Here is a 16,711-nt window from a genome sequence, read left to right as displayed (position 1 = left end):
TTTACTAAAGTTGAAGTAATTATCACAAAACAATTGCATGAACGTATTAACCCAGTGAAATTAAAACAGACTATGCATGGTCTGATTTATTAATCCCCAAAACAGAGTTAAGGATCTAATTATGAAATACATTTATATGATGTAAAATTAAAAAGTGATCAGTGTTGGACTGGGATTTAGAATCATTAAAATAGCAATGGAGGTTGATTCAATCCTAAAAATTGCTGTTGAAATTTTACGTTATTGGAATATTAGTGGTTTAGGAGCATACATCCATGATGCCTTATTGGTAAAACTGAGTTAAGTTAGACAAATGTCACTTTCTTGTTGACTTCTGTAGCAACTGTGAACTTTATAAACGCTTTTGTTCAAGTTCTAAATCCTTTTTTGTCCAATTTTTTTCTTACCGCCTTATGGCTAACATTAGCAAACGATACAAAACATTCACTTACAGATAGTTGTAATGCAAGCCCTTGCATGGCAATCCAAATTTATTGAACTACTGATGCTAAGTCATACAAAATTGCACCACTTTTAATTAAGGCTTTTAGTTTACATTTGGCCACCTCAAAGCAGTTGTAACATTAGGTTGGTCAATTTAAATACTGTGGCTCCCTGTTGGATTTTACACGCAATCTTTACACCCAAACGTTAATGCATACAAAGCAACAAGGCATTGTTAAATAAATCAGCAAAAAGGTAATTACTGCAACTTAGGCCCTGGGACCAATTACACATGATTAAAATTACTTCCCACATTCACATCCACAGTACTCGTCCACCATTTAACATCTCAACCAAAACGTTACACATGTAAAACAATCACTAACAGGCAAAAGTACTAAACCTGTATATTTGGTATTGCAAATACACTTATGCATGAGCAAGCAAGGGAATTCACAGTGAGAATCTACAGCTGCAGAAGCCCAAAAATGATTTACAAAAAAATTGTTAAATCATTAAAAAATTGTTTTAAAATATACACTTCTTGTTGTAGACCCCCACTGTACACACAACTATAAACATTGTTCCCTATGTAAACAAGGAAAAGGAAACATACAATAAAAGGTTGAAAAATCTGGACATTTCCTTCCCAACAGATATTAAAGGCAATGTCTTTAGGCAGACATTATACTGAAAGGACTCGTTTTAATAAGACTAGATCACTGTCTCCACAGGTTTTTTATCCTAAAATTAAAAAACTAGATAGCTGTTGTGTTAATCAAAGCGCTTTTGTACAATACAATGATGATCCTGTATTTCTTTTAAAAAAGTTACAATAAGCTACAAATACCAATGAAGCAAAGTTATCTGGAGTAGTCTATATAGGAGCTCTTTGGACTTTCTTTTATTACGCTAAAATAGTGGTGCTTTTAGGATTTACATTATTGTACTCTCCAATAGGAAGTATGGGGTTTGTTGTAGATACAGTACAGTTTTCATACATGTACAACATCGGCAGATGAACAATGTCTCTTTATCTGTAATACTGGATGTAGGCTCTGGTTTTACCAGTTGCATACACATAGGTTATTTATAAGTAAAAATCTTTCATGACACTGGAACGTGATTAGAATGTGCAAACTGATGTAGTAGCGATCATCCATTTCATAAGGGTACCACCATAGGAAAGTCCATTTAAGATGTTGGTAGGTTTAATAAAGTTGGAATGCTGGCACTGTTGTAGTCAGCAACAGTTCTTCAGACCTAGAGCAATTAGAAAAAAACCAAGGAGGTTTAGCACTCGGGTGGCATCTCAGCAACAAAGTAGCATCATTGTGTTTAAATAAAAGTATTAAATATTCCATGTGGTAGCCTGCTTGAGGATTCTCATTCTCCTGATGTTTAGTATAATTCATCTTTATGCCATTATCTTCAAACAAAATACATTATTAAATATTTATAACAAATATCAGATCCAGAGACAACCTGAACTAGCAAGTGTTCGAGAACAATCATGACAACTACAATATGAATACGGAACCCATTGATGACTTTATATTCCACTTCTCTCAAATAGCTGAAAACTTTATCCTGGGAGCTACAAATTCCCCTTTGGAGATCATACATACTTTTTACCAAACTCTGGGAGTTGCACTCCCCCCTCCTCAGTTTAATTTTTATTGAAATTAAGATTAGTCCTGATATTGATGTATGTTTTAAACACAATTTTGAGGATGTAGCAGCAGTATTTCCAGTACATATTGTCCAACTTACTTACATTTTATTTGATCATAATTGCATGCAGTTTTTTTTACTGATGATTTAATCACTTCTTGTGGTAAGGGTTTCAAATTATATGATAATGTTCCCTAAAGCAGATGTTTTACTCCTATTTACACTGCATAAGGAGCTCCTGGTGGCGCAGTGGGTTAAACCGCTGAGCTGCTGAACTTGCTGATGCTGACCAAAAGGTCAACGGTTCAAATCCGGGGAGCGGGGTGAGATCCCGCTGTTAGCCCCAGCTTCTGCCAACCTATCAGTTTGAAAACATGCAAAAGTGAGATTGGTAAGTACTGCTCTGGTGGGAAGGTAACAGCACTCCATGCAGTCATGCCGGGCACATGGCCTTGGAGGTGTACAGACAGCGTCAGTTCTTCGGCTTAGAAATGGAGATGAGCACCAACCCCCTGAGTCGGACATGACTAGACTTAATGTCAGGGGAATACAGTACCTTTACCTACACTGTATAATATGCAATGGCATTAAAATGTGGAATTGCTTTTAGGGAACATGCCAAAAAAAAGAAACTGTTGCTAACAGTGATAATTTTCAGTCCATATTTTAGTCTCTACTTAGTCTTTGTGTTTTTTAATTGGTTCTCAATATTCTTGCTTTCAGCCCATTGTTGAAATCAAATAAATGTCTTGGATTACAACTATGTTTCTCAGAAGAAAACTTTCCTACCTCCCTCTTCTCACAGTATTCCCTCAAAAAAGTAGTTTCTATGTGAGCAAGTGGCACTTTTGCAACACATATTCTTTGATTAGTCTTCTCTTATTATGAACAGAAATGCCTCCCACTTGCACAAGTATACCTTTGGAACCAAAGCATATCCCACATACAGTATACAATGCTTCTTATGCAGGACAGATTTCAAGTATTGGTAGACCACCGGCAGTTGTGTCTTTCATTACACTCTTGTTGCTTTCATCTTACCTGGCTCAGTGCTACAGTACAAACATGTATTAAAGTAGCTGACATGATGACTTTTTGCGTGCTTTTCCAGGCACAGGTGTTTTTCTGTTAATTTGCCGCACAAGGTCATAAAAGATCTGTAAACAGGGAGTTTCACATGTGAGTGTATTGTAATTTTTAATAACCAAGCATCTTATGACCAACTCCTATCTGTGTTCCATGTGCTAAGAACAAGAGAGATCCCTTGAATTTTCACTTATGTTCTCCAGCAACTGCAGAGACCCAAGGGAAAGGCGAGCTCTCTAATCTTTTGAGATAAAATTCTGCTGAAGCAGAGGTCCTATATGTTTTCTAGATACACCCTATTTAGACTACTCTACAAGAAATTACCTTTCAAAAGTGTCTGGAATCTTCAACTGGTCAACACACACTTCAGTAAGGGGCTGGGACTGATTACCTGCCTCACATGTTACAACTTGCTCACTGGCTACTGATCTGTTTCTAGGTATAACTCAAAGTACAGGCTACGACCATAAAGTCTCATACAGTTTAGAATGTATTCTCCCACATGGGCCTAATTAGGCTGAGATTGGTCCTACCAACCACAGAAGCTTAATTAGTGAGGACATGCCTTGGTGTCTGCTTCTAGGCCCAGATACTTCCTACCAAGCTACTCTGATATCCTTCTGTCACGGGCAAACACATATTTATTTAGGTGGGCATCTAGCAAATGATAGACTGCTGAGCAAGAGCCTTTTCACCATGTGAGTACTTCAATGTTTCTAATTAATGTTTTAAATTGTGTATTTAATCTTATCCTACATCAAACCCAATCCATGGAAACTTAATCAACACGTATGGAAGCTTCACTGATTTGATGGGGCCTACTTTACCTGAGAGTAGTAAATGGATTTAGATCATAGTGTTTTAATATTTACATTTATTTTTTAATTATATCTTGTCAGCTACCTTAATTCCTACTTTGGGGAGAAAACTGAGCTATAAATCCAGTAGGTACATACTTTCTATGAGCATTCAATACTAAAACAGATTAACTATTTCTCAGTTCCCCAAAAGTTCACAAAAGGCCTTGGGAGAGGAAAGAATAGTTTATGTTCCTTCTTCCAAGGCATTTTCAAGACACCGAGAATCTGCTAATTCATTTTTGAATTCTACCATTAAATTTCAGGATATAATGGCTCCACTACTGTGTAAAATGTACATATGACTATCACATTAAAATGATGTAAACATCAACAAAATAAGCATTACATTCAAAAACTCTGGGGAACTGGAAATACTAAAACTTAATATTAAAATAATATGCACCCTACATTCAAACAAAACTAATTATATCTATAATCCATTCTTCTAAGGCTACAACAGTTTACATAAATAACCTAACTTTACCAAAGCTGAAATTATTCTAATGATTTCAAAAGGACTTTGGCACAGATCATGCAATTTGTGTAATTTAACATCAGAAAATTAATATTATGACCAGTAAAATTCACAAAAGTTGCTAATGGCTGTTGGATAAAACAAAGACAGCTCAATAAAAGGCTTAGAACATTCATCTTTACCTCATTAACATTTATCTTTGATTTCGCAGAAGACTCTAAAAATGCACAGTTATTCCATTGCCTTGCTAAATTCTGTCCTTGTTCCTTTCCCACAACTCTTTCATCTTCCAAATCGCACTTGTTGCCAACCAGAATCATTGGTACCTAAAATGATAAAACACCCATGCATAAAATTTAGTAAATAGATTGAACAGCTGCTATTGTGAAGAACTGGGAAAATATTGGTTTAATTACAGTTTCCAACTTAGCACAGGGATGTTAATCAAGGATGAGGCGCCACAATAACATGTCCAAGATGTGGAACTAAGCAGCAGTTATTAGGAGGTGGTAAAATCTTCTCCGGGACTATGGCAACAGTGCTCCAATAGAGCAGTGTTGCACCTCCTCAGCTAAGGAGTTTTCTCCTCTTTTATTTCATTTAGAGCTTTGCTACTCAATCTGTCCCATTGTAACAATTCACAACTACAGCAATTATAAAACTATTATCCATAGTTTTTTGTTAAATGGACACATTCAGAAACCATGAGACCATTTCTACTCATATGTATTTATTAAGATAAATATATGAACACTATCTCTATTCGCCTACTTACATCATCAGTGTCTTTGACTCGAAGAATCTGTTCCCTTAGATCCTGTAAGTCATTAAATGTGGACTGTGCTGTGATGGAATATACTAAAGCAAATCCTTGACCATTTTTCATGTAGAGGTCTCTCATGGCTGTAAACTGTTCCTGTATCACAAAGACAGTAATGGAGATCTCAGGTTTTGACAAGTGCAACATGACTCAACATAAAATTGTACAACTTGGGTCTTCAGAACCCAAGCTTCTTCCTGGACTTTCAAAGAGAAAGAAGGGAAACTATTTTTGTTTATTGATTTTGCATAAACAATGAAAAGTAAATATGTAAAGTAATGCAATGCAACGGTTCTAAGGAAGTATTGTGATTCTCCCTCTCCTTTTTATTTTCATAGCAAACATAAGTTATAAATAGAAACAAAACCAGGTGTATTAATAATCCTCAACAGACACAAATAACTGTTTTGTATAAAAGAGACTACATTTTTCTATACTAATTTATTCCAGTTTATGTTTTTTTCCCAGTATGTTCAATTATCTGGTTTTTCCTTATATGCATGTTTTCCCCCACTAGATATTTCTGAACAACTCAACTCATACCTGACCAGTCAGTCTGTTAGGATTCATATGAATAGGAGAGCAACACATGAACGGTCATAGGATTCTCATTCCTGCTATTACATTCTTAAACAGGTACCAAACAGATGCCAGCATAAGTGTGTGACAATTAAAATGCTTCATCTGCTTTTCAAAACGAACCAATAAATTATCATTCTGTACTCTAATTTCTCATGCACTTGTAATTTGCGCTTCTGCTTACCAATAATTTAACTTATTTCTATCAAAATGGCACAGAAGTCATTTATTTGTGGATTAATGAAAAACTACACTTACATGCTAAATGTAGTCAAGAAAAACTAACAAAAATCTAGATTGTTCTGAAACCTAATTTATTACTGTGTAAACACAATTAAGAGTTGGCCTGCAACTCTCAACATGCTGAATTTTATTGTACATACCGTTCCTGCTGTGTCTAAGATTTCAAGCATACATTGTTGTGCATCTACTTCAACTTGCTGTCAAAAGAACAGAAGCAGATTTGTACTGAAGCATAAATCACGAAATTTCAAAAACTCAATTGCTTGCATTTACAAGTTATACCCACAATGCACAAGGTTTTGTCCCTTACCATATTCAAAGCAAATGGCAGGCTGTAAGAGAGTTTAAAAGTTTATATAATAAAATAGCAAAATGGTTAATTTTTACTGGGTCACCATGTTAAAGGGGGAAGCGACAGCAAGCGAAGAACAAAATGGCAGCAAAACCTTTAGTGCCTGTTATGACGGTAATGTTGCCTAACAGAAATATCTTTTTTATTAACACCACATGCCTCTGATTGTGGTATATATGGTACTAAGGTTTGTCTCTCCCTACTTGCCTGGCCTATTAGGTTAGTGTCATCATAATTTTTTATCTTTCTTTCTTCACCCTCTATCTTTATCTTTTTAACTTTTAATTAAATTCAGTGTTTTTATTCCATGCTCACATTGCCCAATTCCTTGAGTTAGAGTACATCTGAATTCCTTAATCCACCATCTCCGTCATCATGTTTTATATATACTCTGCATTTTGCTCAAAACTTGGGACTCAGAAAGTTTTCCCCTCAGAAATATCAATGATGTAATTTTCCTTGGGAAAACAAGTACTAACTATTCTATTCCTAATTGTTTTTATTACCTAAAGAGAATTTTCATGAACATTCTAGAATGTCATACCAGCTTGGGCAATCTTGCCACAAACAACAATATTCACAAAATTACGGAGTGTGTTGCAATAGTCTTAGACCTTAGGGCAACTACTGTTTGTCATTAATCTAGCTTTCGGCTTTAATGCAGCTGATGTTAGTTGACCATCAACTTCCCTGACTAATTTTAGAATGATTTGTCATTAGCATCACCATAGTAACATACTGTTTCTTATTTGCACAAACCTCAAAGATGTTTATAATATCATAAAATAATAAAATAACAAAAAACACAATTCATGATGTCCTAATCATTTGAGGGCTTTCTTTCTTTCTATCTGGCATTTCCCTTTAGCAAAGCCCCGAGAAGCTAGCATGTCACTCCTTGTTGTCATCCATTCTGAGAACAAACAATTTCATACCCATTACATTTATTACTGGATTCTTTTACAACACTCATGCCAACTGAAAGTACTGATATAAGAGGGTTGGAGAGTCTTTCTGTGAAATAATAATCCTCAAGATAAGAGTCCTGCAACTTTCCTGAGCTGAGATAATTGCATCACTCTCAATTTTACTTTCTGGATTTCGAAAACAAGGCCAAGCTTCTAACCAACCCATTCACATTTAACTGGAAAAATCTATATGCCCTGTCATCTCATGCTGAGTTAGTATAGCCAAATGTCATTTGGGGGGGGGGGGGGGGGGTTGTTTCTTTTAAAAACAATTCTTGCTTGTTTCAACATAGTAACATTAAATGGTACAAAACACAGAGCTTTCTTGGAAGGATTTGTTCAGAAGAGATTTTCTGTAACTTTCCCAAGGCTGAGAGAGTGTGACTTGCCCAAGGTCACCTAGTGGGTTCCATGGCTAGGCATGGATTTAAATCCTGGTCTTCAGAGTCGTAATCCAATGCTCAAACCATTACACCACACTGGCTATGAATTAATGTTACAATCTTAACATAATGCGCATACCTTTCTGTAGGAATCTTCTATCGTAGGATCATATTTTTCAACAAATATTCCTTGAACAAACTGTACAGTCTACAACAAAAGACAGTGATTACATATACACCATTTATATAATTGTTTGTAGTTCACAACACAAACAAAACTAAATTGTTTTAGATTGTTGCCTATATTATGGTAGCTTCTTCAAATGCTGTTACAGAAAGTATATAATTATAAGCCATTTTAATAAACTCATCGAGGTTGCTTGTAATTATGCTATAATCAATTTGAGCACAACTCCAGCACACACATGCATATATGTCACACCTTTTATTTGCGAGCTCTGTGTTTTATGGAAAGAAAGCTAAGAATGTTTTGGAAAGGTTATTGCTTAACTAGTTAAAACCTTTATTGTAATTATTAAGTTTATTTGATATTTATGTTTTGCCTCTGTATTTACCTGACAACACCATTTATCTTTTTAAATGAAATTTCTTAACATTATTATACTCTCACAAACATACTTATCATAGTTCATGTTTCCTACCGTTTTTAGAGCAATAGGTTATGTAACTGGAACAACCCTGTCTCTGGGCATTTTTTATTTATTTTTATGCTGTTGCTTTATGGTGATCATCTGTTTTACTAATTATTCGGAAAAATTCAGACAGCCAAATCACTAACATGTTGGAACATCTCTCATTTGTACATATACATATTTCAGGTATTCAGCTATGTTAAAAAGTACCCTCTTTTTCCTCTGCTAGTCTACATGGTTATTATTATGAACATCCAACCCTCATGTTGACACACAATGGGTTGCCAGGTTCTCAGTTATTTCTTTGGTGTTTCTCAATTTAAGGCTCACTCTAATCTTATTTTAAGCAGTGAAATATGGAATAGATTGCTGGAATACTCGCTGTAGGGTTCTTGTTTCCATTTCTTAAAGTAAATAAACACATGATAAAGATTAAGTAAATTCTTAATTAAAGGAACAGTGTAGTAGAACTTCTAAGAAAATACTCTTTAAATCCTAGTCAAATAATGGAGGTTCAAGGCTAGAAAATAAGGGAGGGAGACAGCCTGTTTTAAAGAGTTTGCCACCAATTAATCCAAATGCTGAAAACCTGCTACTATAGAATAAATAATCAATAATGCATTGGATCTAAATCCAGTTAGTCCTATTTAGAACAGATCCACTGAAATCACAAGTTAGAACTAAGAACTAAGAAGTCCAATTAATTTTAATCAGTTTATTTGGAGTGTGTTGTTGTGACTGCGCCTTCGGGGATTATGGTTGATGGGGATGGAATTCGAAGAGGAAGAAAAAACCCTCGTGATGAGGGTTCACTGGAGGAGTTGCGCAGGAAGCGACTTAGAGAGCTATATGGGGGATCTTCTGAGGAAGATTCAGATGGGGAGATGGATGCTGAGGAACAGGTGGTGGCTGGGGAAGCGGGCACTGAATGGGCACAGCCACCGGAGATGTCTGGGGATTTGGGGTCTATGGATACTTCTGAACCTGGGGTTTCTGCAGGAGCTGATCCCAATTGGGATGCTTGGAGAAGGGAGGATGGTTCTTTAAGTGTTCATGGGGCTAAGTGTGGGCAGGATGATTGGGACTCCGACGAATTGCTAGGTACTCCAGATCCACGAGCTCTAGCTGTGTGGAGCTCAGACTCTGAGTAGATTTGGGACACCTGGTGTTTGGGTGTGAGTGTTTGGTCACCCAGGAGGAAGGGGAATAAAATGGGAATGTTTGGCCACTGCACTTTGCGTGTGGCAAGGTGTTGCTGAGGCGCCATTGGGATCTCTGTGTTTCCATGAAGACTGGACTTGGACTATGATTTGAATCTGCTGTTATCACCTAGCTTGGCTCTCGCTGTGTCTTATCGTGGACCTGTTTTGGATGACTGCACCCTCTTCAGACCTTGGATCGGAATTTGACCTTGCTACTGCCTTCGCCCTGTGATTGATGACTACTATCGGCTTTTGACTCCTGGCTTGCTCTTTGGACACCGCTGTTATCTCCTGACCTGACCTTGGAATCCCAGACGACGTCTTTTCACCATCCTTTTGGAGCCTTCGGCTTTATCCACATTGTGGAAGCAGTCTACTGCATTCTTAGTTTGTTTGTTTGTTTCCTGACCAATTTGGTGTTTTCTTTTGGGAACTGTTCCTTTGAAAACTACAGAGCCAGCTGGCAGGGCTTGGACTCAGAAAGTGCAGTTTGCACTAAGTTTGTTTAGCTTTGTTTTTACCTGCTTGTGTTGCTGAATTATATTTTTGTTTGAACTGCTCTTGAAGCACTGATAGTGAAGTGTTTCAAGGTTTTTTCTGTGTTAACATTACTTTTTGGCTTATCTGCTGAATAAACTCTATTTTTGTTCGCTAATTGGCGTCTGACTCTTGACATGTGTGCTCATGAGTATGTGCCTTAAAGTTGTCTAATGAATCTGAGTGACTCCAGGGTTTTCTTTGGTGAAGAATATATAGCCTATAGCACCAGGTATTTGTTAGGTTTCTCCCATTCATGCACTAACCAAGGCTGACCCTGCACAGCTTACAGGATCAGGTGGCCTTTAGGGTATGATTCATTTTAAGTAGGCCTAATGTTGGAATTTCCCGCTGAACTAAAATGTGTGAATTTTAAAACTCACATTCTGAGTTCTGTTTGGTTTGAGCATACTTTTACTGAATTCATAAGATTTGCGGAACTTTCTACAGCATTTTCTTTAAATGTAAATGCAAATACAGTATTATTTGAATTATTTATCCAGTCTTTGGATCAATACTAAATACTAAATCCCCAGGGAGCCAAGATCTCACATACTGTCTCATATGATATGTTAGTTGTATTAATCTTTGTAGAAGCTTAAAACAATTGAATACTGTAGACTCAAATAAGATACTGTACACATGGATAAAGGGTTCTACTGTGATCTATACAATTCTTCTGGTATGCTGTACTGTGTCTCACATGGAGGAGAGGGATTCTTGTTGTTTCTTAATTATGGTTATTTATACAATTCTTCTGGTTCTGCTTTAAGAAAAGAATTCAAAGTGCTCTTTTAAGTTAGTTTCAAAGAAAGATTAGTCATTAAAGCTCTTCAGGAGTGAATGGAACCTAGAGTTCCTGGACTGTCTGAGTACCAAAACATAACAGGAATTTTAAAAAGATTAAATTTCTTTTGGATGTGGTGTTACAATAATAATATTTTTCTTTAGAGACCATGGTTACAGGTGACCATGGTTTATATTTCAGTATGAACATGGTATTTTAATTTACACACTAAAGTGAAAAAATACACAGGGAGATACAAAATTAGCATACAAACCATATCAGGCTTTTTAGTTCTAGAATTACCCTAACTATCCTAGAACTGTGACAAAGTGTTACATTTTATATACTCTATCACATTTGCACAGTTAACATTGCAATGTCTTTTTAGCACTTAAAACACAATAGCAACGGAAGTTTTACCCTTCAAAACACACAAAGCAACCTATACTTTATCTTAAAATCATGTGAAGTGGCAAAATATTACTTACCAGTGCAGACTTTCCAACACCTCCTGAACCAAGAACCACTAGTTTGTATTCACGCATGATGCAAGTGTTGAGTTACCACCTCAATATCTACAATAAAAAAGAAAACACTATATTGAAGAGGTGTGTGCTTCAAACTGACCTATTAACTTATACATAGTATTTATAGAATAAGAAGCATAATCATACTCTTCAACTGGGAAAAGGCTATTCTTTTCCAAAGTTAGTAGCAACTTTATGTTTTAAACCCCCAATAGCAAGTTAGGCAAACGTAAGGGGTGGGGATTTCATTTTCTCTCACACAGTACCTTGTTTCTTAACCAAATGGATCCTCATGCACACACCTGTCAAAATGTACCCAGAAACTTATATTATCTGCAGCTGAAATACTTGGAACTAAACCAGCAACTATCTGGTCCTATCCTTTAAATACAGAATCAAGAACATCTACCGGCTATTGAAGAAAAATCACCAGCAAAAGAACATTAGGTTATCCAGAGCTACCTGAAGTTTGTATTTTAGAGAAAGGGGATGTAGTCATGTTACCCTATCACAGCAAAAACAACAAATAATTTAGTGCTGCCTTAAAATTAGTAAGTTTTATTTGGGTAGCCAAATAAAAATCAAGATACTTTAATATAGTGAAACTTTTATTTCACCTTATTTAAAAAACAGATCTCTTTCCTATTTCTTTTCACTCTATTTTTTCTATGTATCCTATCTTTCTCTGTATCAAATTTATGCAAGTAATTTGTCAGGTTATAACTGTTCAACAGTACAAGTTAAAACACATACAAGTGAATTAATACATGAAATAAATGTATATCCAGCTTAATTTATTAGTAATGTAATTACACACTTCAAAGAATTAGTAAAATCATACCAGGAACAAGTTTTATGAAATATTACTATATATAGGACAAAAATTGGGTTCTGAGTTCTCCACTGCACAATTGAATGCTCACATATAAATGCAACAATTTACAAGTGAATAAATTAGTGGTGCTATTCCTTTTAACAGGAAAAAAAACTTGAAAAACTTGTATGTATACCATTCAGAGGAGGGGCTGGTTCCTTTTTTGATACGAGTTAAGGTACAGAAATCACATCAACCTGTAGGATAAGTTGACTAAGGTTTTTTGGGTTGGTTTTTAATTCACATTTCTAGACATATACATAAGTATAATTCTATACTTATACGTGAATATAACAGAACATGTGGTACTAGGGAGAGAAATAACATAGAAAGGATAGAGATAAGTTTACACCGCATCAAAAAGACCACGTCAAAATATTTCAGTAAACATTTTATCTATAACAATATGCACATTTGAAATGAAACAGGGTCAGAAAAGTCTTAGATAAGTAACGAAAAACATGTATAACTTTTTAGAGATCACTTGAAACCTTCTTTGAAAATTTATCCAAATTGTTTTTTTCTTTCACCAGCAGCCTTTTTTCATAGAATTTCCATTTTAGTGACCAAATTATCTATGCTTTTAAAAACATGGTGGGGCTTCCTGGCAAGGCAAGCTTATCTGTTCTTCCTTTTCATGTATGACCAGTAATGTATTCTGAAAGCATTTGCTTTTTTCCTTGACTGCTGTAGAGAGGCATACTCGGCTATAGAAGAACGAGCCAGAAAATTCTGAAGCTCAAACTTTATTGCATTGTTTAATGAAAACATGCAACACAACACCAAAACTATGTTTCCTCAACCTTCTTTCACCACCCTCCCAGTGTTTATTCTGCTAATAAAGCTTCCAATTAGATAGGGAAGAAAAGGAAAAACTTGGCAGGGATGAAAAGACTTTTAAAAAGGAGCTTCTTTATCAGAGGCTTTGTTATGTGTGGTATTTATATAGAGTTATTGCTTAGACAAATACCACAAAAAATAAAACAAAAAACACTTGAACTTTAAAAGAACGATCAAGGTGTTCCAAAATTTAAAGACACTTGAAAATATTTGATTGTTTAAAAGTCATGCTATCATTCTGGCACAGATACAGCTGCTATAGCTACAACACCAGGGATATAAAACATTGATTTTTAACAATTTTACATGATAAATATTCCTTATGGATTCATAATCCATAATAACTGCACACTGATGCAGTTTCTGTTGTTAGAATACTAGTGGCAAATACAAACCCAATTCATCTGAGCAGAGGGAAACCTTCAAAACACAGTGCATTTCTAGAAGTTACTTTACATATCAATGGAACAGACAGCCTTGATCCCGTGAAGACATATTACAAAGAATCAGAGTTCTTTATTTCTGATGCATATAACATGCTACCAAAAATAGGCCAAAAAGAAAATATAGGTTGGGCGCAGCAGGCAGGAAGTAAGTAAGTTAAGGCACTGAAGAAATAGGCTTCTCGGAGCTAGCAGATTTTGTGTCTTTCCTTGCCATCCTTTTTGACCCTTGAAGAACATCAGGAACACAGCCTGGATGCATTGGGAACAAGGTATCATCATGGATTAAACCACTTTGCAGCCCTACATTTAAAATAAACCACTCATAAAAGAAATCAATCTATCAAACCCAAACTTTGAAGGGAACTTTTTTAAATAATGAAAAGGATTCCGAGATGGTATTATTCACCTTCAGCCTTTTTGGGGTAATATAGTCAACTATCAGTTTTCTCCCATTCAAGCACTAACTATCAGTTGGCCCTCTATATCCACGAATTCTCCATTCATGGTTTCAACAGTCCTTTAAAGGCAACCATAAGGGTGATGTTGCTCTTGATGAAAATGCGTTTGACATCCCTGAACTAGTAAAAAAGGAAAATATATTTGATCAATTCTACAAATACAGAAACAGAAAATAACAGGAATAGCAAAACTCATGGCTGAGAATAATAAGCATAACAAAAATTCTCACAAATCTCAGTTTGGTCAGATAAAAAAGGAAAGAAGAACAGTAGACTACATCAATAAAGATTTATTAGTATTGGTAGTCTGAATGTTCTCTAACCATCTGTTCCCTGATAGGGCACATTATATCAGATGTTCACTACTTCTCAAACCTGAACTGCAAATGACACAATAGTTTAGTTTGGATTGCTCAGGGAGAAAACATTCTTGATGTAATGACTTGGGAACTGTCAACTATATACGTCAAATATATGCACCAACACTGTGGCACAGTGGTCAGATTGCTGAAATAGAATGGAAAATCCAGGTCCAAACTTCCACTTTTAGCCACGAAACTCACTGGGTGATATCAGACTGGTTGCTCTCTCTGAGCCTTACCTATAACATAGAATAAGTATGAATGATAAAGCATTCTTACCTAGTATGTATATTGCAGTAAGCAGGTATATATGACAAGCTAAGAAATGCAAATATCATAAGTAAATATGATACCCATATACTACCCTGTATCCATGTTATTTAGATGGCTTACAATAAATCAAAACAATTTTTTAAAAAAACAGAACATAAAATAAAAGACAACGTAATATAAAATGCTCACATCATCCCAGATTTAAAACACACTGCTTTTAGAACTGATTGGCCTAAAAAAAGTTGTTTGGGGAAGAAGAGAGGTTTTTATGTCACACCCAGCATACCAGATATTTGTATCTGGGCAAACCTTTCTACACCTGGGTAATTCTTTATTCAACAGCTTACTTCAGAGCAAGATCTCTGAAAAGTCAAGATTTAAGCAATGCCTATGGAAGCAAACAATCTATTCAGTAAATCAACCTCCCAAAGATTGAAACCTACATTTTAATTTGGTTGGAACATTGACTGGGAGTTAGTAAAAGTGTCAAAATAGAGGATATACTGGTCAAACTGCCCAGTGCCCACTAGTAATCTAGCATTTCTATTTTGTTGACTAGGGATGAACAATTAAAGACAGTGCAGCACTAATACAGTTTCATAGGTAATTGTGACCAACTTATCTCTAAGGCAAGTGAGGCTTTTGACATATCAACCCAAGTTAACAAAAGGTGAGTCAAACCATACATGTTACTTAAGACTGTAATGGCAATGATGAATCAATAAGCACACCCAGATTGTAAACCTAATCCTCCCGGAAACTCCTTAGAACAAGCTTAATACCATTCACAAAGATGGATAAATCATCAGTCAACAATGCCACCATCTTATATGCACTGAATTTCAATGTATTTATTTTTTCATTCAGTCCATTGCTGTGCTGCTCCAGTGCTGGTTCACCATAACCACTATCTCATCTACATATGACAAAAATGGTATAAAATGTCACATAATACTGATCTCACACCACATCTCTGGATAACCTTTCCCAGATTATTATAAACAGTCTGCAAAAAAAATAGAACTGAGAAGGATTGCAAAGCATCTCAAAAAACAAAGGTATAATCTCCCAGAAACAGCTTTTGAACTGGAACATGACCATACAACCCGAAAAACACCCAGTTTTTGAACTTCCTATACTCAATTCAGGCAGGTTATTCAATGGTCACCAGTTCTCTACGTAATTGTCATGAATTTTCCCAATGAAGTCAATCAGCCAAGTCAAGTGAGTTTATCCCTAAACCAGGCTAAACTGTAGCAATATAAATGCTAAGCTTCATCCAGCAATCAGTCTCAATCACTGAAAATAAAAAAACATAAGTTCTCTCAGAAAAGCCCTATTACTCTAGGAAGACTTGCTTGATTTTATTTTCCATTATTGTTTGTTTCTCCTTGCCAATAATGCACAGGAGAGTACCAGATAGAAGCTAGAACATATCAGTACCTGACAGAAACAGGAAACCATTGAAACCCTGTCTTAAGACTGCAAACAGACACAGCCTCCATATATTTTAATATCTACTACATTTTCCTTCCCTTCTCCATTTATCATTTGGCATGATGAAGAGTTCTGAAAAACTGAGATTGTTATGCAGTGTTTTCCAACTTCTTGGTTGGCTTTATAAACTTATAGTATTTTGTTATTATGAAGATCAAAAAAATTAATCTGGTCTAAACTATTTGTTTGCCTGATTAAATCACAAATTTAGCTAAGTTTATTTTATATTAATATGCAGCAGCGGCAGGCTAAGCTGTTAAACTAAACAGGGATGATTCTATTTGCAAAGAGAGAGCAAAAGTGATTCACTCATTCCTATTCCTAGCTCAAACTAATCTTATTGCTGTTATGTCCCCAACCTGCAACCATCC

General features: G+C 35.7%; 1 protein-coding gene across 2 annotated transcripts in view; it reads right to left on the bottom strand.

Annotated features, from left to right (window-relative positions):
* Positions 1–458: 458 nt before the first annotated feature.
* Positions 459–16,711, bottom strand: part of rap1b (RAP1B, member of RAS oncogene family) — a 40,929-nt gene continuing 24,676 nt past the window's right edge. The window contains exons 2-8 of one of the 2 annotated variants that reach the window (XM_008116597.3): positions 11,552–11,638; positions 8,024–8,092; positions 6,322–6,378; positions 5,315–5,455; positions 4,722–4,865; positions 3,160–3,275; positions 459–1,707 (exon numbers count right to left, since the gene is read on the bottom strand). In XM_008116597.3, the coding sequence (XP_008114804.1) occupies positions 3,189–3,275; positions 4,722–4,865; positions 5,315–5,455; positions 6,322–6,378; positions 8,024–8,092; positions 11,552–11,608 (555 nt within the window). In that variant the 5' untranslated portion in view covers positions 11,609–11,638 and the 3' untranslated portion in view covers positions 459–1,707; positions 3,160–3,188. Of the gene's footprint in view, positions 1,708–3,159; positions 3,276–4,721; positions 4,866–5,314; positions 5,456–6,321; positions 6,379–6,491; positions 6,514–8,023; positions 8,093–11,551; positions 11,639–16,711 lie in introns of those variants that run through there. The other variant, XM_062982593.1, reaches the window with a different exon arrangement.

This window comes from Anolis carolinensis, chromosome 5 (assembly GCF_035594765.1).
Source record: "Anolis carolinensis isolate JA03-04 chromosome 5, rAnoCar3.1.pri, whole genome shotgun sequence".
NCBI classification, from domain to species: Eukaryota; Metazoa; Chordata; class Lepidosauria; order Squamata; family Dactyloidae; genus Anolis; species Anolis carolinensis.
This window is presented reverse-complemented; position numbering and strand designations above follow the sequence as displayed.